At 36.0% G+C, this 27,013-nt stretch overlaps 1 protein-coding gene across 22 annotated transcripts; it reads left to right on the top strand.

Annotated features, from left to right (window-relative positions):
- The first annotated feature begins 1,027 nt into the window (after nt 1-1,027).
- LOC136802985 (Krueppel-like factor 13) lies at nt 1,028-27,013 on the top strand. 22 transcript variants are annotated; one of them, XM_067059719.1, is made up of 5 exons: nt 1,028-1,209; nt 6,645-6,794; nt 7,002-7,166; nt 7,348-7,581; nt 25,396-25,999. In XM_067059719.1, the coding sequence occupies exons 1-5, from the start codon at nt 1,135-1,137 to the stop codon at nt 25,798-25,800; spliced, it is 1,029 nt and encodes a 342-aa protein (XP_066915820.1). In that variant the 5' UTR covers nt 1,028-1,134; the 3' UTR covers nt 25,801-25,999. The 22 variants fall into 22 exon arrangements, with proteins under 22 accessions (XP_066915820.1, XP_066915815.1, XP_066915819.1 ...); XM_067059714.1 differs by lacking the exon at nt 25,396-25,999 and adding an exon at nt 26,327-27,013 and having other exon boundaries at nt 1,036-1,209; XM_067059718.1 differs by lacking the exon at nt 25,396-25,999 and adding an exon at nt 15,733-16,347 and having other exon boundaries at nt 1,036-1,209.

Here is a 27,013-nt window from a genome sequence, read left to right as displayed (position 1 = left end):
GTTCAACGGATGCTTTATCGATTCAACGATTTTATTGAGCCCGACCCCCTGATACTTTTTGCACCTCTTTGAAAAACCTCCGCTGCCCCTCTGGCCACACCACGCTACTGATCTCGATCCCAATTAAAAAAACATAAGAACATATGATATTTTGTTTTTGTGTTCCTTTTTTGGCTCTGAAGTTATCTGACAGGGTCCCAAATTTTTAAGATATACATCTAAAGGGTAGACTTTTTTGTTAATTTTTGACAATTTTTCAGGTTGGAAATTGAAAAAATTTTCAATTTTCCGTCTATTATAGCTATTCTAGCCACTTTTCAGGTGAAGAAACTAAAAAGGAGAAAATTTTTCTCTCTGACAGGGTCCGAAATTTACCAAATATTCATATCAGGACAGGGTCCATTTCTCTAACTCCATCCAGCGGCCCCTCCAAGTCGCATCCAACCCCGGGGGGGGGGGTACTTAGGCAAAATGGGTGCCGGGTATGTGCGAGCCATAAGGGTACCTTTTCTCATTCCTCAAAAGTCTCTCAAAGGGGTACAAATTCAAAAGTTAGTCTCTGAAAGGGTCCCAAAATCACGAAAATCAAAAATTTCTCTCTCAAAGGGTCACGATTTCCAAAAATTTTGACCAAAATTTGGTGACAATCAAACCAAAATTTGGAAAAAACGGACCAAAATTTAGGAAAAAGTCTCTCAAAGGGTCCCAAAATCACCAAAATTTTGTCTCTCAAAGGGTCGATTTTCGATTTTCGGCTCGGACATACCCGTCACCTCGCAAACCTAGTACCCCCCCGGGCATCCACCAAGGTCAGTGCCTCCCCCCCCCCCCGGGCTCCCCCTTCTCGTCAATTTCGACAAAAATAGTGACAAGTCGGTACTTTCGAATGGTATTTGAAAACGACTCAAGATGATTAACAATGCGCTAAGTAGATTATTGGAGAGATAAAGAAAAATTATCTTAGAGTTAGAGGAAACCCAAAGAAAATTATGAAGGAGCTAAATTTATCTCCTTTATTTTTTGCACCGACAATCACGTCCTTTCATCGTAACGCAGCAGTTGTAGACGAAAAACCCTCGTGGCCACAGCGAAGTATCTCAATGTAAATTTTAAAAAATAATTTTACTTTCAACTATGGCTGATGGAAACCAAGGTGACCAACAATGCTCTTTTGGTATCAAGAAAATAGTTGATTGTAAGATTGATCAGGTAATGCCCGAAATTTCTATTCAAGTTCTTTGGGGAATAAGTTTGCAGATTCGTGTGTTTACATTCTTTTATGATTCCTCCCATCGGTGTCATGGCACTAAAAAACCCATTGTATTTGCAAATGAATATGATATGAAATACTTTTCTTCTGTCCATTCCATACAGACTTTATTTCCAACTGTTCAAAAAGCTCTAAAATAGCATCTAATAGCATTACAGTAGAATATGATCCTTCAATGCAATGGCCACAAAACTATAAAGTGCATTTTGTTTTGCGTGAGGTCTATTTCTATTATTTCTATTTCTATTTGATTGAGTTGCAGGAGGCTTTGAGGCCTTTTTTCGCAACTATAAGACGCTTTCAATGAGCGCCCCGTCAGCACCTTGGACTGACTACCCAATTCCCCTCACATGGCATGGGTTGACCCGGGCGAAGGTTCATTCACTTGCCAAGTGAACCGCTGCGAGTGGGAATCGAACCTCAGTCGCCTGTGCAGTAACCAAGGCCAGACGGTGTCAATCGAACGAATCGAACGCCGAATCAATCGAACGCAATCGAATATTACCCAGGATTTTCTGTTCGATTGCTTCGATTACGTTCGATTGCTTTGATAACGTTTGATTGCATTCGATGCGTTCGATTGATTCAATGGTATTAGATTTTATTCGCTTTGGTATGGTAATTAAGCGCTCGGCCGCCCACGCTAAAAAGCTCAGAGTGATCCAATTTAATCTAATCGCAATCAAACTCATCGAACATAATCGTAATCGAACGAAATCAAAGATTAATCCAATGTCAATTATCAATCAAACCAATCGAACATAGTCAACTATCAATCGAACCAATCTAACCTTACTCGAACTCAATCGAACACAATCGAATATTACCCAGGAATCGGCCTTTCGATTGAGATTCGATTACGTTTGACAATCGAATCGCAATTATTCGATCGTGTTCGATTACGTTTGATTGGTTCGATTGCAATTTTTGTTCGAAGTTGTTCGATTGACACCGTCTGGCCAAGGTCAATGATCACTATACCACAACGCAACGCAACGCAACGCAAGGTCATGATAGGGACTTTTTCTAGCGTGATCACATGATTTGGAAATTTATATATATATCTGTGATTGGTTTTCCAAAGTCAAAACGTGATTGTGATTTGTAGAATGGGCTATTCAAAAAAAAAAATGTATAGGGGTATTGAGGAACTTCACTAACCCCTCTGGAAATTTTGGATAACAAACTATCCCCTGGAAATTAGGAGTCGACGCCCCTGGAAAGTGAAATTTTGTGAAAAAGGGCCTGGAAAGTGACTATTGATGCCAGTTTAGGAGGAGAGAACCCCCTGGAAACCTTTAATAACCCCCTTGGAAAATCTGAAAATGACCAAAAGCCCCTTGGAAAATCAAGGCTCAGTCTCCCCTGGAAAAGTTCGTCAATACCCCTACTATGGTTTAAAAATGGAATAGTCCAATTTTTGAGGCGCAATGATGCGTGATTCATGGACTTTTTGAAAAGGGATGCGTGATTGTCAAATTTATTTTGTTTATTAGCTAGGGGTCACTCGCATATTGATGCAACCTTTGGACCAAAATCGGCATCAAAGGGCCTGGACCGGGGTCCCAAAATAATGTGCATTTTGAAGAACAACCCAAAAGGAAACCTTTCATCCTCCTAGCATTTTAATTTCCTACCTAGTGATTATTCTCAATCATCTTGGAAGAAATGCTACTTTGTTCAAGAAAGCAAGTTTTTGCCTGATTTTGCATGTGTTTAGAAAAAAATTGGTAGGCTCATATTTTTTAAATCACAAGCTTCAATTGGAAGCGTTGCGTAAAATAACAGCGCAACCCTGGGGAAACGCTGCGAAAAACCGCAACGTTGCGGATCTATGCAATTTGCCGAACTGAAAAGGAGCACGAGACAAACATCGGGCTGTTTGTTTTGGTTAAGATTGTTCAATAAAAAAGCGAAGCAAACAAATATTTAGTTACATAAAAGGCAGTTAGGGAAACCATCCAGGATGCTGCCATTCTATAAGCCAGCAAAAACTAAATGACACTTGTAAACTTAACTTAACTTAACTACTTCCCAAAGCTGGAGACCAAAACAAATTATCTTATGATTATGGTGGCTTTTTGGATCTATTGTTAAGGCCATCTAAAATGGTGGAAAGAGTTGAGTGGGTGGTAACGTCAAAACGCCCAATAAGATCTTCCAACAGAAGGAGAGTTTAGTTACCGCGTGAGTTACGTCATGCACTCCAACGCAGTGCACAACGAATGGTGTTTCAGTGAATATTAATAATTATAAGAATATCTTATGTGCTTAACTTCAGTAAACCTCGAGTGCTTCAATAAAGATGAAGAAGGTAAGAAGATAAAAAATGCGCTGGATAATTTTCATTGTAAAAGTTTGGTCAATCATTGCTGAAAGCTTGAAAAAGTTTTTCCAATACAAAAAAAATTTCAGCCCATTAAAAGCAGTGTACTTATACTTACTTTGTTTGCTACATTGTCTAGACTAAAAAAAGTGAGAAAAGACACAAACATACAGGGTTCGAATTATAAATTTTATGACTTATGAGCTTCGCTATTTTTCCAGTGTTTGCAAAGCATTTTGAGTATTTTGCGATGTAGATTGGAAGAAAATGCGAAAGTATCTTCAATTCATTTCTCTAGAAAAGCGAAGTTAGACTTAAAGTAAGAGATTATAGACAAAGCAAAGTGCAGTTTTGAAGTAACGAGTAGATAAAGTAGATAAAGCAATAGATAAACAAGTGAATAAAGTTGTTAGTTTATAAAGCGATAGATAAAGGAATGAATAAAGTAGCAAAGTGGCAAGTAGATAAAGCAATGAATAAACGAGTGAAAAAGTAGTAGATTTGATAAAAACAATAGATACGAGTGAATAAAGTAGCAAAGTAGCAAGTTGATAAAGCAATAGATAAACAAGTGAATAAAGTAGCGAAGTGGCAAGTAGCTAAAGCAATAGATAAACGAGTGAATAAATTAGCAAAGTAGTGAGTTGATAAAGCAATAGATAAACGAATGAATTTTCAAATGTGTTTATTAGATTTATGCTCAAAGTCACGCAAAAATGACAAAATACAACCAATAACATAAGGAAGATGATGGATTAATGATAAAAAAGTAAAATATTCTGAAATATTATATATATTTTTTTGTTTTATTATTTTCCAATCAAATAAATGTTGAAAATTTCTCTTAGAGAGATAACCCCAGAGAAATAACTGACCCTGATTGAGTGAACCCCTAATTAGAAATTCTCAACCCAATTTACTACTACGCTTACTGTGCTTGTATCTTGTCCCATACAGTATTCAGCAATTTTGAAACTTGGCAACTATGTTCTCCCGCTTAAAAAAATGTCCTCGAAATTCTTTCTCCCGTATTTTCTATAATACACCTTTCCCATAATTTTAACTTTGGCTAGACTCTATCACTGGATACAATCACTAACTTTCTAATCAATGACCGATCTCTCAATAATCAAGGTGATAATAGAGCCTACTGTAAAATCCTGAGTGTTGATAATTGATCATTGATTGGTTTTTTCATCAATCTCAGAGCCAATTGATGAAAATCAAAAAAAAAGATTACGTTTTTTTTTTTTAAGCATTGCACTTGTAAGCATATCTAGGCTCAGATATGAGGAAAAATTAAGCATACGGAAGCATTACTTGAGCCTACGAAAAGTGTTTTTTTCCTGATTTTGTTTGTTTCTGTTGTTCTGTATTTATCATAATACTCCCCCCACTAGGTAGAGGACTGAATATACCCCCTATTCGCCTTTCTCTCCCCCCCCCATCTTCCTGGGGGGGGGTGATCCCATGGAAAGCTAGAACAATTTCAATCTAAATTGATTTACAATTAAATAGAGGTTTTTGGGAAATAGTTCTCTGGTGTTTGGTATTGAAAATCAAGGCTAAAAATCAGATCATATTTCTAAAATCTACAAATTAAATTTTTTTGGAAAAAAAGCTTCTAATTTTTTGGGTAGCAGCTGTAAATGATAGAACTTTATTTGGCTTGCAGCTGAAACAACTAAATAATCACATTAAATAATTCAATCAAATTGTAAGTCCACGATAATTTAGTTAAAACGTTTTAATTAATACACCATTACTTATTACTGCTTATTATATTCTTTTTGGACCTACCCCGGTGGAGGTCCTATAAATTAACCTTTGTCCGTCCGTCCGTTAGTTACCAGCTTTTCTCGAGATTGGCTCATTAGTTTTTTCTGATTTTTTGCACAATGATGCAAAATGGCAATGCCCAAAATGTGACGGAGTCCGATTTTCGAAAAAAAAATTTTGGGGGCAAATTTGGGCCAAAAAACGGCTAAAAAACGGGTTTTTTGGACTTTGTGAAAAATTGGATCATTAATTTTTTCTGATTTTTTGCACGAAAGTAGGGTACCATCATAGGTATAAGATGGCTTAAGCAGATTTTTGCAAAAAAATTTTGTTGGCCTCAAAAACCATGTTTATCTATAAGAATCACTATTAATAAGCATACATCAATGTTCTTAGTCAAATTACTCAATTTTTTATGAGATAGATGTTTTTTTTCTGCTCAAGAGGGCTTACTTTGAAGAATATGTGTGTTTAGACAGGAAATGTGGGTTGCTTGGCGTTTTTTTATAGAAAAACTGGCCAAATTCGATATTTTTTTATAAGCACATTATCAATTACTTAGGTATTGGCTTTTCTCGAGATTGGCTCTTTCATTCTTTATGATTTTTTACACAAAGATGCATAACTATAAACCCTTGAATGTGAAAGAACCCGATTTTCGAAAAAAAATGTTTTTGGGCAAATTTGGGCCAAAAAACGGCTAAAAAACAGGTTTTTTGGACTTTGTGAAAAATTTGATCATTAATTTTTTCTGATTTTTTGCACGAAAGTAGGGTACCATCATAGGTATAAAATGGCTCAAGCAGATTTTTGCAAAAAAATTTTGTTGGCTCAAAAAACGCATGTTTATCTATAAGAATCACTATTAATAAGCATTCATCAATGTTCTTAGTCAAATTACTCAATTTTTTATGAGATAGATGTTTTTATCTGCTCAAGAGGGCTTACTTTTGAAGAATATATGTGTTTAGACAGGAAATTTGGGTTGGTTGGCGTTTTTTTATAGAAAAACTGGCCAAATTCGATATTTTTTTATAAGCACATTATCAATTACTTAGGTATTAGATTGATTGGCTCTTTCATTTTCTACGATTTTTTGCATAAAGATTCATAATTATAAACCCTCAAATGTGACGGAGCCCGATTTTTGGAGAAAAAAATTTTGGGGTATATTTCAGCTAAAAAAACGTGACCTAACTTATAAACGTGTTAAATGCATAATCCAGGTAGGTCCATCAAAGTATCACTTGTTATTTTTTATTTTACTAGACTGGTAAACAACTGTACAAGGTGAAATGGGAGGCTACGTGGGAACCCGCAGACAGTCTCTCAAGTTGTCAGCATTTAATCGATGAATTCTGGGGTTTTGTCAACAAAGCAAAAACAAATGAAGATATAGCACAGCAACACAGAAAACGGGTATGTTTTAGTTCTCTAGTTTTTCCAACACCTTTCCTCCTACCAGTTTATTCCATTTTAGTGTCTTGTCATTGAACTTATGGTCCTCTTGAATCAAATGAAATAATTGTACAACAGTTTTTTTCATGAAGAAACAATATAAAATTTTCCTGAAGTTTGTTTTGTAACATTACCATTAAAAATTACAAACTATATTTTTGTTTAAAGATGAGGCTAGACCCATCTGCAGGACAAAATGGCACAGTTGGATTAGGACCTCATCACATGTTAAGTGAAGATAGTAAAGATGAAGTACAAAGGCTAATTGCAAGGACAAATGCTACTCAACCAGGAAGTCTAATGACTCCTAGTGACTTATTGAACACACAACAGGTAAGAATAAAAATATCTCCTTTTTATACAGAAGCTATCTTGAGTTAACTTTCTTAGAGGCATATGTTGATAGTGAAGGTAAAGGATACTTCAACAAAATAATTTTAGAAAATTAGCAAAAAAACTTTTTGTGAGTATATGAAAAAATACTGATTTAATAGCATCAATATTTCTGTTTCAGAATCAAATGGGTGTGCCCAGGACTCCAACTAGAGCACCTCAATCTCCATTCGCTCAAAATACACGAATGCCTTTCTCACAAAGTCCTGGTCAGTTTAACCAACAACAACAACAGTTTGGATCGCCACAAACTGGCTTTCCAAATCAATCTCCCATGAGTTCCCCAAGCACACGTGGAAAAGCACCTGGGTTTGGAAAACCTGCGTCCAATATCAAAAGTGAACAAGATGAATCTGTAAGTCCCCATTTTATTCACTTTCGCATGGATTTTTTAGAGCATACAAGTAGTCTTTTGGCTTCTGATTATAATAGCTGTTAAATGGTATGACCGTTATAGTCAGAACTTTCAGTGGAGTTTTAACAATAACAAAGAATCTTACCTTGCTAATTTTTGTATCTCCTAATAATAACTCTATTTTAATGCATTAACCTAAAAGCTTTTGAACTTTTACCCCTATTAATTTTAGTCTAATTTCGAACCCTAAGTTAGTTTTACTTGTGAATTGTTAGTATAAAAAGTACCTTGCAGTCAACTCTCTCATAAGAGGTAAAGCTAGATCAGCAAAGTTTCAAAACAACCTCCCTTTCGTTAGATTTTGAGCTTTTTACAAAGCTGCTTAAAAATGATTTTGAATTCAAAACATTTTAGAAAATGCGCGAAAAAAATGCGTGAAAAAAATGCGTTTCAAAACCTCAGTTGATTTTTTGCATGCGTCTTGTGCATTTTGTGCCCTCTTGTTGATGTCCAGTTGCAGATTGGTTGCTGGTGGTAGATGATTCGATCTCTTGTGAGAGGGAGGACTGTGGAGGAGGAGGTCTCCTAGCTTGTGAAGTGCACAGTTCGAATCAGCAAGTCGTGGAAAAGGCATGTGAAACAAGAAAAATGTACTCTTTTCTAGAAGACAACCACAACTACACAAAAAGGAGGAGAATCTAAAATCTTAGAAGCATGGACCAACCCTTACGTAGAGTTGCAATTCCTCTGTCGCATTTGCAAGAAACCCCAGGCATATAAGTATAGGCGTAACTGGAGAAGGCACTATGAAAGCCACTCTGAGGAGAAACAATATGTTTGTGATATTTGTGGTACTGGCTATAAAGCAAATTATTTACTCAAAAACCACATTGCTAATAAGCATCCAACAAGTGTGAATCCTGCTGATTCAGCAGAACAGGAGTTTAAACCACAGTCTGTTCAGGTCAAGCAAGAACAACAACCTGAATCAGACGAACCCTTTTATTTAAATTTGTAATATCTCCCTGTCTAACGAAAAAGTTGATATTTTCTATGCGTGTGTTACTATTAAAAGTATAAAGTATTATTCAGATATTTATGTAAATATGTTATGATGAAGTGTATATATTTTAAAAATATTTATTTTTATTTTTGTTATTAAACCTGTAGTTTATATATTATTGAATTATTTTTTTACTCTGAAAGTGGAGGTTGCTTTGTCACTGAAGCTGTCATTTTTTTCTATTTTTTGCTAGAGAAGATATTTTGTTTATTTTTTATGTCCCATAGAAATCCAATGTTAAGAATATTGTGACGCAAAAAGCTGCTGAAGACTTTGAAAATCCGTACGTCCGCATTGCTTATTTGTGTCGAATTTGCAGCAAAGAACAATCTAAGAAGTTCAAATTTGATTGGAAGAGACATTATCTCACTCATAACACTGAGCCCAAGAGCCATGTTTGCCACCTATGTGGGAAGGCTTATAATCAGCTTGGGCATTTGAACAAGCACATGAGGCAAAAACATCATCAAGAAAGTCCTGATGTTGTTTTTAAACAAGAAGTTAAGGCCGAATTCCATTCTGAAATTCTTTAAATTACAAATTGCTGTTTTAGCTGGTTTTAGTACTTTTTGTTAACACCTTGCTTTTCATTTTATAGCTTTCCCTTTTCAATAGTTAATTTCATTTAGTTGATGATATATTTTATTATGCTTATTGTTACAAAATATTTTTATGGAAATTTATATTTTTTCCAAAGTAGCCAGTTCTAGCCATCTAGTGGGGAGTTGAGTGGAAGGACTTTTTATACAAAATTAAACTAGATAGGTATCCCATTGATAGCTACCCATTTTTCAGAAAAATGTAAAGCCATCCGCTGGTAAATCTGAAACCAATCTTCAGACAATGAAAGTCATTGAAAGCTTCGAAAATCCTTTTACCAAGTTGATCATTGTTTGTAAAATATGCAACAAGGAATCCTCGAAGTTTCAACGCAACTGGAAAAATCATTATCTATCTCATGTCGGTGATGATGAAAAACCACACAAATGCAAGATCTGTAATCGTGGATTCATCAAGCCATGTTTTCTCTCTAAACATATGAAAAAAGCCCACAGTGGTGCAATGCCAACCTCCGTCAAACATGAAGAAATGGCTTTGTCAAAATTGGAAAGTTTCACACAATGATAAAGACTTGTCATCTAAAATCTCTAGTATCAATATTAAGTAGTTTTTGTTAGTCTCTTTGTTGAGAGAGTTGAATGAAGGTGTTTTTATAAACGATTGGATCGATATTTTTTACCATCCAAACCTTACTCCGTTTTAGAAAGTGAGGCAGTCTCCAAGCCAAGGCAAATCAAATGGTCAGACTAATTCGCATACAATGAAAGTCATTGAAAGTTTCAATAACCCGTATACCAAATTGATCATTGTTTGCAAAGTGTGTGATAAGAAATCATCCAAGTTTCAACATGATTGGAAAACTCATTATTTGTCTCATGTCAGTGACGACCAAAAACCACACCAGTGCAAGATTTGTAATCGTGGGTTTATCAAGCCAGGCTTGCTTACGAAACATATGGAGAAGGTGCATGGTGTGTCAGGATCTAGTGTCAAAAAAGAAGAATTCTCGATACCAAAAGCTGAGTCATTTTCGGGATATGACTTTTAAAGCAATAGATATTTGTTACGCTGTAAAAGTGTTGTATATTTGTAAATTAATTTGAACTGATGAAAATTTTTTTTGCTTGGGAGAGTTGAGTCAAGCCTTTTTATACTGACACATTGTAATCACACAAGTCATGCTTGCCAAATCTTACTCCGTTTCAGAAAGTGAAGCAGTCTACAAGCCAAGGCAAATCAAATGGCCAGACCAATCTTCATACTATGAAACTTATTGAAAGTTTTGAAAATCCTTATACAAAATTGATCATTGTCTGTAAAGTATGTAATAAGGAGGCATCGAAATATCAACGTGATTGGAAAACTCATTATTTGTCTCATGTCAGTGACGACCAAAAACCACACCAGTGCAAGATCTGTAATCGCGGGTTTATCAAGCCAGGCTTACTCTCAAAACACATGGAAAAGATGCATGGTGGTGCAGTAGAGTCATTTTCCAAAAAGGAAGAATTTTCAATACCAAAAACTGAGCCATTTCCCAGCCACGACTTTTAAAGTAGTGTACCATATTTTCACTTTTAAAAGTTTTGAAATAAAGAAAATTGTAATTATTTTGAATTTATCTTTTTGGGAGAGTTGAGTGAAGGCATTTTATATTACAAGACCATCGTGATCACATTAGTTATGCTAGCCAAACCTTCTTCCATTTTAGAAGAAAGTGAAGCAGTCTCCTAGCCAAGGAAAATCTGATGGCCACAGTACACAAACAATGAAAGTCATTGAAAGCTTTGAAAATCCATACACCAAGTTGATCATTGTTTGTAAGATTTGTAATAAAGAAGCATCAAAGTTTCAACGTAACTGGAAACCGCACTACTTGTCACATGTCGGTAATGATGAAAAACCACACAAATGTCAAGTTTGCAATCGTGGATTTATTCGGCCTGACTATCTTGCCAAACACATGGAAAAGATACACGGTGGTGTTTCTGGTGCATCAGCTGCAGTTAAGAAAGAAGAACCGGCTTTGATGAAGATTGAGCAATTCATATAATTCTTATAAACACAACCCTTTTTCGTTATTTCTTGTATTTAGTCTTTGTGAGTGTTGTTATCTAATGTTGGGAGAGTTGAATGGCAAGGTTCTATTTGTACTTGAAAAACTTTTCTAGACCCATAAAATTCCATGTCCTGTTTTAGAAGAGAAAATTGTCTGGGTCGAGTCACGGAAAATCAGATGGGCACACAACGCACACATTGAAAGTCATCGAAAGCTTTGAAACCCATACACCAAACTGATTATTGTCTGTAAAGTGTGCAACAAAGAAGCCTCAAAATTCCAACGAAACTGGAAAACTCACTACATGACACACTTTGGGAATGACCAGAAACCTCATCAATGTCAAATTTGTAATCATGGATTTGCATTCCCAGGCGGCCTTGCAAAACACATGGAAAAAGTTCATGGTGTATCTTCAACGTCGACCACTCCTGTGAAACAAGAACCACCTCTTATGAAGATGGAATCATTCCTCTAAACTGCTGAAACCCAATTTGTTGAGAGTTGACTGCTGGCTTTTTGAAATTCTTGTCATTTTATCTTTATTTTCATTCTTTTTGTCTTTAGTTTCAAACTGGAGGAGGTACTACAACTTCCAAATCAAAGACAACTTACACTGCCAGTTTGAAATACATTGAAAATTTTGATAACCCTTATGTGAAAATCATCCTTGTTTGCAAAGTATGTAACAAGGAGCAAAGCTTGAAATTCGCGCACAACTGGAAAACACACTACCTTCAGCACGTAAGCGAAGATGAAAGACCTCATAAATGTAATATTTGCAACAAGGGCTTCATCACCGCCCCTCAACTGAAAAAGCATATGAAACAACACGACAAAAAGCCAAAGAAAGAAGATGTCAAGCCGTTTCAGGAAAGCCACCAACAGCAATTTCAACGGATGCAACAACAGCAGTATGGCCAACAAAGCAATCAACATTTCCCTACATTCAAGCAGGAGTTTTGAGCTAGCTATCATCTGTCTTTGTTCATATTTTCCTTTCCTCTGCTCCTCGTTCATTTTGTACATGAAAATGTGTCATATTCTTCAAGCTTTGATCTGTTTATGGTAGGGTTAGACTGCATTGTACTTATTTTTATTATATATTTATTGTGTTGGTTTGTGTTGGTGTTTCTTCGACATAATTTTTTTTTTCATTCCATATCATTATTCTAGGGGAAAAAAGCGAAATGCCGTGTGATTTCTTCTTCTCAATCCAACAGTTCGTCTTCCATAGTCAGTAGCTTGAAATATCTGGAAAATTTCTCCAACCCTTACGTCAGGCTCGTTGTACTCTGTAAAATCTGCAGCAAAGAACAAACCATGACAAGCGCTGGGAACTGGAAACAACATTATTTTACTCATGTTAGCGAAGAAGAAAAACCTCACAGATGCGACATTTGTCACAAAGGCTTTATCACGGCGCCGCATTTAAAAAAGCATTTAAAACAGCATGAGAAGAAAGTCAAAAAGCAAAAGGAGGATACGGCATTCGAAAACCATGCGAACATAGTCCATCAGCTACAATGTGAACCAATATATCAGTTCCAACAACAGCAACAGCTTAGAACCGACTTTCTGCCTCCTGAATTTGACTCTGGAATCTGAAACTTGAAAAATGTTGGAAGCTTACTGATGTGTTCTTTTTCCAAATATTATTAGCTTTTTCTTATGATTACTCTCTTTGAAGCTTATCCATTTATGATAGGGTTAGACTGCATTGTTCTTAGTTTCATATGGCATTATTAGAATTTGAAAATTTTGATCGTTCTAGGAGAGGAAAGTTAAGACTCGCAACACCACACCTCAGTCTTCTAACTCGTCGTTTATAGTCAGCAGTCTGAAATATGTGGAAAATTTCTCCAGCCCTTACGTGAAGCTTGTAGTCGTTTGTAAAATCTGCAGCAAAGAACAAACAATGACCAATGCTGGGAACTGGAAACAACATTATTTCACTCACGTTAGTGAAGAAGAGAAGCCTCACAGATGTGACATTTGCAACAAAGGTTTCATCACGGCCCCCCAATTAAAAAGACATTTGAAGCAGCACGAGAAGAAAGCCAAAAAAGAGGAGAAGATACAACTCCCAAGTCAATTACCAGAACAGCGACCTCAAATTCAAGAACACATACCGTCACATCATCAACAACATTTCCTAAATAATCAATTCTTTCCCGGTCTTAAGAACGAGTTGTAGATTTTTTTTTCTTTTTGAAGTTTTCAACTTTTTATGATAGAGTTTTGAACTGCATTGTACTTTATATTATTATGGCTATCCTATTTGATTCCTCTTTTGTCCATCTTAATTGTTCTAGGAGAGGAAAATCAAACCTCGTACCAACATGCCACAGTCTACAACCTCGTCATCTACAGTTAGCAGCTTGAAATATGTAGAGAACTTCTCAAACCCATATGTGAAACTTATAGTCGCGTGCAAAGTCTGCAACAAAGAGCAGTCAATGACTACCACCAGTAATTGGAAACAACATTTCTTCACGCACGATGTCGACAAACCTCACAAATGTTCATTATGCCCAAAATCATTCATCAGGCCTGATCAGTTGCGCAAACACAAAGCCAAAGTCCACTCTTCGGGGACGGCTACCAATGTCAAAAAAGAGGGAATCAAGTCGGAACCTATGAAGGAAGAATCAACCGAAAATCCTTCTTTTACGCAACATTTTCCGTTTTGATTTATACCCATTGTTTAAAAATATTGAAAACGGTCGCTCAATGAATTTCGTTAAAAAATATATGGAGCAACTTGCTCGGAACGTTGAATTGTACAAAAATTTTGGGGTTGAGTTGCTTTTTCAAAGTCTTGGTTGATTATTAATGATAGGGTAGACTGAATTGTAGTTCGTTCATATTTTCATGGGGAGTATGCTTTTTGTGCAACATCGTTATTTCATCAAAAGTTGTGACTGGAAACGCCATTACTTGACGCACAGCGATGACAAACCTCACAAATGTTCCATGTGCCCAAAATCATTCATCAGAGCTTATAGACTGCGAGAGCACGAATCTAAAGTCCATTCGTCTGTTACAATTGCAAAAAATGTGAAAACGAACGGAAGGAATGAAGAACTTACCACTTATTCTTACTCCATTGATTCTAATCCGTTAGATTAAATCAAACGAGGTCGGAAAAGTAATTGACCACGAAACGAAGTAACCAGCAAAATTGGAGGAATTTGAGTTCTGGAGTGATGTTTTGTTTTGACGATAATTTATTTTCTGATATTTGTTTCTCTTGAAGTTTTCCTCTCGGCATCTTCGTCTGTTTATGGTAGAGTAGACTGCATTGTACTTACAATACAACATTTATTTTATTTATTTTGGCATTATTAATTTTATTTTGGCATTATTAATACATTTGATGTTATATCGTCTTGTCTAGGAGAGGAAAACTAAAGCTCGTACCACGCCTACAAGCTCAAGCTCGTCACCTATGGTTCACAGTTTAAAGTACGTGGAAAACTTTTCAAACCCTTACGTTAAGCTTATAATCGTATGCAAGACATGTAATAAAGATCTTTCTTCTGCGAAGCCTGGTGACTGGAAACGCCATTACTTGACGCACAGCGATGAAAAACCTCACAAATGTCCAATGTGCCCAAAATCATTCATCAGAGCTGACAGGTTGAGAAATCACCAAGCTAAAGCTCATTCTTCTGACATAACTGTCGCAAATGTCAAAACAGAGGAGTTAAAGGAAGAACCTGTAAAGCAAGAACCTGTGGTCAATCCCTACTTCACGCAACAATTTGATTATTTCTGAATGGTATCTTGCTAGATGGAAACTTATTTCAGCAATATCAACTTATTTTAACTAACTCAGCGGAAGCAATTTATTTCATCAATAGCTTTGCGAACTTTTTATGATAGGGTCAAACTGCATTGTACTTATAATACAAAATGTACTTTATTTATTTGGGCATTCTTACTACATTTGACGTTATATCGTCTTCTCTAGGAGAGGAAAGCTAAAGCTCGTACCACGCCTGTAAGCTCAAGCTCGTCACCTATGGTTCACAGTTTAAAGTACGTGGAAAACTTTTCAAACCCTTACGTTAAGCTTATAATCGTATGCAAGACATGTAACAAAGATCTTTCTTCCGCAAAGCCTAATGACTGGAAACGCCATTACTTCACACACAGCGATGAAAAACCTCACAAATGCTCAATGTGCCCAAAATCATTCATCAGAGCCGACCAGTTACGTAAACACAAAGCCAAAGTCCATTCATCTGGGACTGGTGTCGCAAATCTGAAAAATGAAGAGCTCAAGTCAGAGCCTATGCAACAAGAAAATTACACAAACCCTTATTTCCTGCAATTTAATCCTTCATGATTGTTTAAAAATTTATATCCTAGTAGACCCTCTTATGAGAAAGTTTTGCTGTATAGTTTGTTGTAGACGTGCTGTGTTTTCATTCAGTGCAAACCATTTCGTTTTAATTATAAGGTTATTGGACGTACTCCTGCTAATGCATCGACAGCTAAGTACATTGAAGCTTTTAACAATCCGTATGTGAAAATTCTGTTGGCGTGCAAGATTTGCAGTAAAGAGATGCCGATTAAGTATCCGGGTAACTGGAAGCAGCATTTCCTCTCTCATTCAGATGCGAAACCTTTTCAATGTCAACATTGTGAGAAATCCTTTATCCGTGGTGATCGTTTGAAAAACCATATTGTTAAACACCATCCAGAGGTAGCTCCTCCTCCAACTAATACTAAGCAGTCTGGTGAACCAGGTGTCAAGGCTGAGATTGATAACATTGCTGTCAAACAGGAATTTCAGCCTCTGCCGTCAGTCCCTACCATGCCATTCAAAATGGAAGGTAGCTTTCAATGGAATACCATCGCTAACAACCAGTAGTTAATAAGCTCCAAGGACTCGAAGAGTAATTTAAAAAGATATATTTTTGATATAAACCCCTTTTTTATATGGAATGTTTTATACAAAGTTTTATAGAAAAATCCTCTATTTTGAATGTCTCTTATGAGAGAGTTGATGCTGCATAAGAAACATAACAACCCAGTAATAAGACCATTACTCCACCCGAGGACTATTGATTATTTTTAGAAGAAAAACCGAGGCTTGAATCCTCCACCAGGAGCTGGAATCTCGTCGACTACTAACGCAGGAGCTGTCAAATATGTAGAAAGCTTTGAGAATCCCTATGTCAAGATTATTTTGGCCTGCAAAATCTGTAGCAAAGAAGTCAACATGAAGCGGACAGATACGTGGAAAGTTCATTACTTCACGCATATTTCGAACGAGAATAAACCACACAAATGCCCTCACTGTGACCAAGGTTTCATTCAACCAGCACTGCTCAACAAACACATGCAAAAGAAACATGGTGTGAAACAAGAATCACATCTTAAGCAAGAAACGAAAACTACAGTCAAACCTGAGCCATATCTTGGATTTTTTCACTGATCGGCATGATTGTATGAGAGAGTTGACTTTTCTTCTTATTTCTTCACTTTAATATAGACTATACAACGTTTTATTTGTTTCCTATTACTTTCTGTAGTCTGGTGGTGGTGGGCGTGTCAAAGGAACGCCTAAAGCAATTTCCGGTACAATCTCAACAACGAACAACCGTATTCAGCCTGGCTCAAACAACTCAGCTTTGCATATTGTGGAAAGCTTCAATAACCCATACGTGAAAATTGTCCTCGTTTGTAAGATTTGTAACAAAGAAATGTCCCTTAAGTTCTCGAGTAATTGGAAGAAACATTATTTAACGCATTCAAGTGACGCGGATAAACCCCACAAGTGCCAGTCTTGTGGTAAAGCACACATTACGGCGACAGCATTACGTAATCATATGATCAAAAAACACGGTACCGAAGACATGAAACCCACCATGATTAAACCAGAAGTGAAATCAGGAATCGTTTATCCAGCCACAACAGACTCGTTTCCCATACAATCAAGAAGCTTTTCCTAAACCAGAACAACATTTTTGATCTCGTTTTTGACCAACTTAAGAGAGAGTTGGCTTTCTAGTTTATATGATTTTTTTGTTCAAGGTGTTTTGTGTTTGATTTTCGTTTTTATCTTTCCTTGTTTAGCATGGTTTTGCTAAGAAACCAACAAGCGGTTTAAGCGACTTGAAATTTCTGGAAACTTTTGACAACCCTTTTGTGAAAGTATCCGTGATTTGCAAAGTGTGCAGCAAAGAGCAATCACTGAAGTACCAACACACTTGGAAAAGACATTTTCTGACTCATGCATCTGATACAGAGAAGCCTCATAAGTGTCACATTTGTCCGAAATCGTTCATAAGAGTCGCTCAGTTACGCACGCACTTGGCCAAAGCCCATTCTATTGGGACAGAACTCCTCGGAAAAAAAGAAGAACCCATGATGCAATTCAAACAAGAGCTTTGACATGCTTCTAGTAAAAACTCTTATGAGACAGTTGACAATAATTACCGTTGTAATTACTTGGTGACTGTGTAACGACGTTTGATATACACCCTTCTTTGTGTACCTTTGAGTATTGATTTTGTTTAGCGTGGAACTCCAAAGAAGGCGACTAATGGTTTGAGTGATTTGAAGTTTCTGGAAAATTTCGACAACCCCTTTGTTAAAGTTTCTGTGTTCTGCAAAGTTTGCAGTAAAGAGCAATCACTGAAGTATCAACACACTTGGAAAAGACACTTTTTGACTCATGCATCTGACTCAGAGAAACCTCATAAATGTCAACATTGTTCAAGGTCGTTTGTACAATCAACACAACTCAAAAGTCATATGAAGAGTGCACACAAGCATTCGGTGAAAGTTGAAGATGCCTCTAACAGCTTTGTGAAGATGGAACATTATTGAGATTTTTGGAATTTGTCGAGACTTTGACCTTCTATGTGGCTGAATTATTTAGTAAAAAGGTTAATATGAGCCTACAGTTATGATCTAAAGCAGTGACACGTCTTTGTAAAACCTCTTATGAGAGAGTTGACTGTATTTGTTACGATATACCGTGTACTCTACCTGTCAAATATATGCTTTCTTTTGTTTTGACTTTGTGAACTGATTTTGTTTAGCGTGGACCTTCAAAAAGAGCAACAAACGGTTTGGGTGATTTGAAGTTTCTAGAGAATTTTGACAACCCTTTTGTTAAGGTTTCTGTGTTTTGCAAAGTGTGCAGCAAAGAGCAATCTCTCAAAAATGAATCTCACTGGAAAAGACATTTTCTGACTCACGCATCGTCCGACGAGAAACCTCATAAATGCCAACATTGTCCAAAGACATTTGTGCAAGCAACGCATCTTAAGAATCATATCAGGACTATCCACAAAGATTTGGTGAAAGTTGAAGATACATCTAAGGGTCTTGTAAAAGTGGAACTATTTTGAGAACTTTCAAATTGTATTGGAGTTGAATAATAATGTTGTACTATCTTTTTGGGTTGAATGAGTTATTTGGAGGAAGATCAGGCGTCATTTGAACCTGAGGCGTGGCTTGGTCTTACTAGAAACACTTATGAGACAGTTGACTGCAATTGCCGTAGGAATTTCACTTTTAAAATCGTCGTCTCAAATATCTAAGGCGTGTTACTTTCAACACTTTTATTGATAGTATCACTTTGACTTTGAGCACTGATCTTATTTAGCGTGGACCTCCAAAGAAAGCCACAAATGGACTGGGCGACTTGAAATTTCTGGAAACATTTGACAACCCTTTTGTAAAGGTATCTGTGTTCTGCAAAGTGTGCAGCAAAGAGCAATCGCTGAAGTTCCAATCCAATTGGAAAAGACATTTCTTGACTCACGCAAAATCTGAGGAGAAACCTCACAAATGCCAGCATTGCTCGAAATCGTTTGTGCAATCAACACAACTCAAAAGTCACATGAAAAGCGCTCACAAAGATTTGGTGAAAACAGAAGGTTCACCTCATAATTCTGTTAAAATGGAACCATATTGAAACTTCTGGAAACTTTAAAGGTTGTTTTCGCTAAATGTGCTGTTCTAGCTTTCCTCTATTGACTGCTCAATATTCATGTTATTTGTCCACTGCAATTCAACTTGTCAGCTCTTTCGTATTCTTAAGATCCTTTTATATTGCCCGACTATACTATCTTGTCTTTTTTTGGCAGAGTAACTCAAAGAAAAGTAGTGGTCTGAGTGACTTGAAATTCCTCGAAAGTTTTGATAACCCTTACGTCAAAGTCTCAGTATTCTGCAAAGTGTGCAACAAAGAGCAAAGCTTGAAATACCAACACACTTGGAAACGACATTTCCTTACTCACTCAAACCGTGAGGATTTACCGAATAAATGTCCTACGTGTGGAAAGGGCTTTATCACAGCACACGACATGAAGAAACACATTGAAAACAGACACAAACCTAAGAATGATCTGATGAAGATTGAACAAAAGTTCATTCCAGATTTTCACCAGACTAACTTTCCACCAATGTGAGACGGTGTTCAAAGTAAGCTTTTGACACCCAGCTTGTGTTCCTTATACATTCAACTCTCCAAAAAGACGTTCATTTTGTTTCTATTTTTTTTCAATCTTTCTGGCCTACATCTTATGTCATAGATTTTATTTTTGTTTACGTAGAGCGAAATTATTTTTTTCGAATTAGTGACTCAGTTATCAGGCTATCTTTTTATAGGATTATACATGCGTTTGTTTTCCCGACCCTTGCCTACTCCCAACTGTACCCTGTCCGATTTTGCAATATTGTGACACGAAAACTATGAAATTCCAAAGGCTTGGACATTTTGAATTCTGTAAGCGTTAGCTCTAAACCTTGTGTCGTTGACAAAGTTTTTTTTTCCTTTTTGACGATTCAGACTTTAGAGAAAATTAATCATGAGACTCTACTTCGAGCTTCTTTCTGTGTTCACGGCTTCATAGATCATGTTTTTATTTTATTTTAGCATTTAACCCTCATTTAGTGTGTAGTTTTAACCCTCAGAAAACTATGTACATAAAACTGAAATATTTATAGACTTTTATTTTACTTTATCTTCCGCATATTATGGGTTGTAAATATTATTTTTAGAGTAGAAGGAACATTCTATATAAAATGTTTTGGTTGGTCTCTTCTTCAGCTATCAGAAGCAAATTTGTGGAATGAGTAAGTCTTGAAACTAAAATTAGCTTGATATCTATTTTTGACAAAAACAAGTGCTTGGACTTGAGGCCGAACGGAACATAGAAGTAGTTTTTTTGTTTTTAATAGCCACTGTTAAAAAGCTTACCTATGAAATTTTTAGAAAAACATTTTGCTTGTTAAAAGTATTGAACATGAAGAACATTGTTACTTCTTTATTTCCCCTCCTTCCCATTTCCTTGTAAAGCTAATAGGATCCATTTTCTGAGAGATATAGACATTGCTAGGAATTGATCAGAATTGCTTTGGTCGAAACTTTGAAATTCTCACCCGATGGTGAGCTACGGAGTAATAAAATTTTGACATTTTTTATCCAAATTTAATAATCAAAATTAATCGGCGTTTTACATTGAAGTTTCAGCATCGCAGAGCGAGATGTTTAGACATACATAGCATGACCATGGACATAGTCATTGACTATCTTGTTTTTACCATCCTACATGAAATTTAGTTTTGAATAGGGCCGAGGCTTAGAGGAATCTTGACGAACGTTTTATTTCTTCAGATCTCCAGAAACGGAGAGGTTTTGGGAATTTCTAAATGTCAAAAATGAGATGATTATATTTACCGCTGGTTTCAATTCCTTTAGGTTCCTGTAGTTTCTTTGAAAAAAGGTTTTTGTATGATCTTTTCTTTCAGTCAAAGTTGAGTCACGTTTTTTTAATGGCCCCCAAACCTTAATCAAAAAGCATAGCACCGACATCAAATTACTATCAATAGGGGTGAAGGCAATGCTTTACGACTTAGAACTTAAAATCTAATTTTCTCTTTATTTTCATACAAATGGTTGTCAAAACGGAGGTTTGTGGTCCCCAAAACGTCTATTCAATTAAAATCGAGATTGTTAAAAACCCATCACTTAAACATGTCTCAAATTAAAGACACGATAAAACAATTAGTTTTAAATAATTTTGCTAAAAAAATTCATACCAGAACAATAACGTATTTCAGGCCTGGCTGAGTGCAAAATACTAGCAGTCTTCTTTAATGTTAATTTTACCGTGAAATATTCCAAAAATTTTCTGAAAAACTTTTTTACCTAGTTTTAAGGGGTAAACTTTTGACGGTTTTAGTCCAAAAAAACGGATTTTCGAAACTGATTTTTGGAAAAATAAGGAAAAAGAAAATTTATTCATTTTTAAAATGACTTTTTGGTGTTTTTCTTTTTTTGGACTCAAGAGGAACGTGTTAGGATTAAATCTTAAAGCTTCCGCATGTTTTAAAGTACAAACATGGCTCATTAAGGAAAAACCTCCGTTTTGGGGGCCATACACTGTAAATATTGTTTTTTGACCGTTTAGTCAGGTTGAATTAAGTCATAAACCGCCAAATTCGGGACAAAAATGGTGTAGAGATGAAATTTTGCAGAGGTCCAGGTACAAGAATTACCAAAAAAAGCCCCGCCCCCAGGAAGATGGGAACATCCATAATGGCATACATGGTACTTTTAATCAATCAATTTAATTAATTCTTGATAACTGAGATGTGTTAAGATCAGCCGTTGGCTAGATACAGGCTCAGATAAAATCGTTTTTATAACGCTTATTTTTGCTGAGTCAGCACTTTTTTCCTATTTTAAAATCGTTATATCCCGTCAACGGTTGGTTTAAACATACTAAACCATATACTTTTCTGAAAGCCCATAATCAGGGCTATATGATTAGCTCGTCGACGTTCCAATTCATCGCTACACGCTTTTTCTTTTATAAGAATAACTTCTATAAGAATATCAGGGTGAGATTTCGGGTTTAAAACAATAGGCCTATTGTTTAGAACAATAGAAAAATAAGAATAATGCTCACCCTCAACCAAAGTACACTATTCTCATAAAAAAAAAGCGTGTAGTTATTTTGGCCATATACTCACAGATATCTGTAAAGCCCGAAGGGCTAGATAGGCAACTTTAAGCTTTCTCCAGCAAAAAAAAGTGAAGCAAAAATTTGACTTTTTAAATTTCGTGCCGATGGATAGGATCTAGCATTTTAATTGTTTTCGGAGCGCAAGATAAAAAAAAATAGGCGGCAAACGCTATTTCACATCTCTCAAACCGGTGAAATTGCTTATTTTAGTCACGTGACTTTGGTAGGAAATCCTTCCAAACCTAGGCTTCACTTTTCGATAAAAGTCGCAAATCTAGCCCTTCGGGCTTTACAGATCTGTGCATATACTCCCGGGTACCTAATAGCCTGGGGTTGGAAAAAATCTCAAAACTTAATAAGCGGGGGGGGGGGGGGTTGGAATAAAAATGTCCTGGTGGCAAAATTTTTAAAAGGAGGCTGATACAGTAGAATTAGAACAAAAGAGGGAGCTTTCAAAAACATTTTGCCAAAAATTAGTTAGCAGGAGTGGGGGGGTTGGAATAAGAATGTCCTGGTTGGAGAATTTTCGAAAAATTAATTAGCGGGCGGAGACGGCTATTAGGTACCCGAGAGTACTTCATATACAGGACTTCAAAACCAATTTTTAAGATGTTTTGAAGACGTATCGTCAATTACCAGCGGATTCTATCGACCAAATTAAAGTCTGTCTCAAAAGTATGTGGACTTTTTGACAATCTCTTAGCTTGTATTTATGCTTTCTTAAAGGTTTTGATTTTAATAAATAAGAGTAATATCGTTTGCTTACTCATCAATTTTCGTTCACAAGCTTTTTCACATTGGACTGATGTGGGGCAAGATTTGGCAGAAAGAGGAAAAGAAAAACATATTTTTGCTTATAAGCATAATAATAGGCAGGCACTGTCCTGATATGAAATATGTGTCTGATATGAAACGGGAACACTTTATAAAAATAAAAGCTTTAAGATTTTTCCATTGGAAAGATATTTCCAAGGAGTATAGTCCAGTAAAAATTCGTCCATAATAGGGTCAACCTAGAAAAAAATATTATAAAAGGTTTCTATATACCGTTGGAAAGATAATTTTATCAGCTTTCAAATGAGGGGTAGAGTCAATTTTTTTGTCATGGGGAAAAAAAGTTATGGACCAAAGAGTGAAAGGGGGTTTTCTAAGCAAAAAGCAGTGACCCATTAAAAATGTCAATTTTAAAAGTTTTTAAACAGCTAATTTTGATGGTTCCACCTGATAGAGCTGGAAGAGTAGATGTCCAAAATGGGACAGCAAAAAACATCAAAATCGCTCAAATATGCTGAATCAGCAAAATTTGAAATGCAAATATCTCAAGATCTAGCAATGGTACCTCAACAAACTATACCTGTATTCGATAGTACTCTTCGAGACGCATCCGTTGAAGTGGTTTTGAGTGCTGAAATTAATTTTTAAAGTGTTGACGTCAGCATTAAAAATGACGATTTTTCAGCCATTATGGCTATTTTCTCAGGGTCTGGTTGACCAAATTTTACAAATGACCCCATTTTGGACATCTACTCTTCCAGCTCTATCAGATGGAACCATGAAAATTAGCTGTTTAAAAACTTTTAAAATTGACATTTTTAATGGGTCACTGCTTTTTGCTTAGAAAACCCCCTTTCACTCTTTGGTCCATAACTTTTTTTCCCCATGACAAAAAAATTGACTCTACCCCTCATTTGAAAGCTGATAAAATTATCTTTCCAACGGTATATAGAAACCTTTTATAATAATTTTTTCTAGGTTGACCCTAAATTCTACTGGACTAGTAGATAGATCAAAGATTTTTGGAAAATAAAGATGAAAAAATAAAGGTTTTTTACTGGTTCAAAAATCATGACAATAAAATCTTTTGAATATTTGAACCTTATTGATTTAAAATCTGTGTTCATATTTTTCGTATATTCGTTAGATAAAAAAGATTACAGCCTTTGTTTTAAGTAGGCTTAAAACGACCAAAATGGCCTTCTTTACAGTGCTGTAACTTTTTATCTAAGAAAGATACGAAAATTCTGAAGAAAAAAAATTCGAAATCAGGCGAAAATAAAAAAAAATGTAGTTTTTACGGAAACCGACCGGGTGAAGAAGAAAAAAATTTCTGACCCGGCCGCAGACTATGGTTCATCATAATGAAAATCAAGTTGACCGTTCAAGCTGTCAAACGTCGTTTGGTTAGATATTTCCGCTTGTAAATCAAGTTTTGTTCGTTAGTAGTTGATACATAGTATTCAAGGCTTACTTCATACTATTTGTACATAAAAGTTATCTTCAAAGTTCTATTTCAATGATCTTAAGTTATCAAAAATAGCAACAAAAAAATTTTCTGGCCGCCCGCATCAGAGCTTTTTTCCTTCACCTGCATTCCGGAAACACTACATTTTTTTATTTTCGCCTCAGCAAGGTTCAGAATATACTATATAAGATATAAAAAACTGATGTCATGATTTTTGAGCCCGTTGGAAAAACTGCATTTTTTAGTAAAAATACCATGTAAGCTGTAGTTTGCCACAGTCTAAAACTTTCCCCAAAATATCATTTTGGTCAATCGTCAAATTTAATCCATACCAAATCCACTAAATGTTTATTACTTTTAAAGGCCGCTGGACTAAAGTAAACCAATTGGGGTTCGGAGTATATCAGCTAGGAACAATGGTTTTAGTGCATTACTTCGTCTAACGCCCTGTGTTGAAAGTTTTCTCAATAGCTCGCTCTACCTTCCCCAAGTTCTATGACTAATGTTCTTTAAAAAGCAATTATGCAATGTTGACTGCAAGGTACCCGCTGTTTATTTAGAATAATTTATTTATTTCCCCCTTGAGTCATTTCGTTTTATATCCATACAGGGGGTCCAAAGTAATGTTTTTCATTTTTCCAGGGGTAAGAAACATTATTCTAAAATTTCCAGAGGGTATTTAGTTCGTCCACGGTCACTTTAAGGTATGAAAAGAATTTTCTTCCAAGGGTTTCATTACAAAAATTTGCTATTTCTAAGCCAAAAAAAGAAAAGAAAGCGTTACTAGTAGGTTATTAAATCTATTGCGCTACTTTCTCTTGCCCGGGAAAGGTTGAAATTTGCTTCCAGTTTTCGGTCACCCCTAAATTGTCTTCCTCTTCCTTATTAGGAAAGAAAGCGAAAACTTTCAACACCGAGCACCCTTTCATCTACTACTAACAACAGTAACAACCCTTTTGAAAATTGGGACAACCCTTACGTCATTGTTCGTTTTCATTGTCGTATATGCGATAAAGAACTACCTAATAAAAATTACTGGAAAACACACAACGGTCTTCATGCTAACAATCATAAATGCAACATTTGTGGACGGTCTTTTGGTACTTCGTCGAATCTCAAACGACACGAGAAAACTCACTTAAAGAAAGAGGGCGTAAAACAAGAAACGCCCTCCGCCACCACAAGCATGATGGATGTGAAAAAAGAATTCTACCAAACACCGCCAACGCATCAGAATGCTGGTTCCTTTGTCAAAAGTGAACAACCTTATTTCGGAGATTGGAACAACATGTAATACCAAAAAAACGGTTTTGAAATTTTCTTCTATAAATCTGCAGCATGGTGTCTTAACTGATGTAGGTGTTTTTACTTGTAAATAAACGTATTTTAGAGGGAAATTTTGTTGATATTTTTAGCCGAGTAGCATATACATTAATTTTATTTTGACTCTTACGCCTTATTTATTTGAAATAAGTATGGGAAAATTGCGTTAATTGTTTGCGTTATCTACTCCGTTATTGATATATTTTTTTGAAATTTTGCTGATCAGCTTGCCTTATTCAAAGTTGCTAGACTCAATGTCTATTGTATAAAAATTGAGATATAATAATTCAAGAAGACTGCCTTGTACGTAGATAGAGTGCTACTGTCTCGCTTAATTTAACCATCAGCTTCTTATGTCGACTTGAACTAGTGTCCTTCGTGCCGGCATTTAATTTCCAATTTTCGGATCTTTTGCTTAGACTCCGATAAAGGGATGTATTAGATATTGTGGGTGCGAGAAGTGCGTAGGACATTTAAATAATCGAAATTCATTTCAGATCACAACTTGGTCAGTATCGAACTTACCACCTCTATCAGCTAACCAAGAAGAAATTGCTGAAATATGTTATGTCTGTAAGAACTGTAAGAAACCGTTGTCTAAACATAAAAGCACGTGGCGAAGACACTACTCGTCATGCGCACAACAATTCCCTTACAATTGTCATGTTTGTGGTAAAGGGTTTACTATGAAATTTCGTATGGAAGGTCACGTTGCTAAAGTACACGGTGAAGAACCTTTAATTAAAAAAGAGGTTATGAAAAAGTCGAGAGTGAAACCAGAACCTGGTACCACTATCAAGAGCGAGCCAATCGATTATCATTATGGGGATCAAAGGTTGGATTTAGAAGTGGATAATCAGTTGAGGCTACCTTCGTTGCCCGACAACGTCACAACGGATAACAATAAGAAAACATCGGAGCGCCATCATCCGAACAGTGACATCAAAATGGAAAGTTTTGAAATGGTGTTCGGATTTCGTTAAGAGGATATGATATAGAACAAGATTTTTTTATACTTTCACTTTTTTCCTTTCTGGAGTCATTACACACGTTTGACCTCGCAATTTTTGTTTTGTTGCTTACTCTTTGGTGCCTAAAAAACGCCCCAACCCGCTTGTTAATTTCTGGATTTTTTTCCAACCCCGGAACCTTATTAGGACCCCCCCCTTGTTTATTAATTTTTG

Source organism: Clytia hemisphaerica, unplaced genomic scaffold (assembly GCF_902728285.1).
Source record: "Clytia hemisphaerica strain Z4C2 unplaced genomic scaffold, Clytia hemisphaerica genome assembly, whole genome shotgun sequence".
Taxonomy (NCBI): domain Eukaryota; kingdom Metazoa; phylum Cnidaria; class Hydrozoa; order Leptothecata; family Clytiidae; genus Clytia; species Clytia hemisphaerica.
Note: the sequence above shows the minus strand (reverse complement) of the source record. Positions and strands in the feature narration are given on the sequence as shown.

What these genes read in the sequence shown, in the direction of transcription:
- LOC136802985 (XM_067059714.1), top strand. Translation starts at nt 1,135, where the DNA reads ATGGCTGATGGAAACCAAGGTGACCAACAATGCTCTTTTGGTATCAAG. An exon ending in TTGATTGTAAGATTGATCAG is followed by an intron (nt 1,210 to 6,644) that starts GTAATGCCCGAA and finishes TTATTTTACTAG; the next exon opens with ACTGGTAAACAACTGTACAA. An exon ending in ACTTATTGAACACACAACAG is followed by an intron (nt 7,167 to 7,347) that starts GTAAGAATAAAA and finishes TTTCTGTTTCAG; the next exon opens with AATCAAATGGGTGTGCCCAG.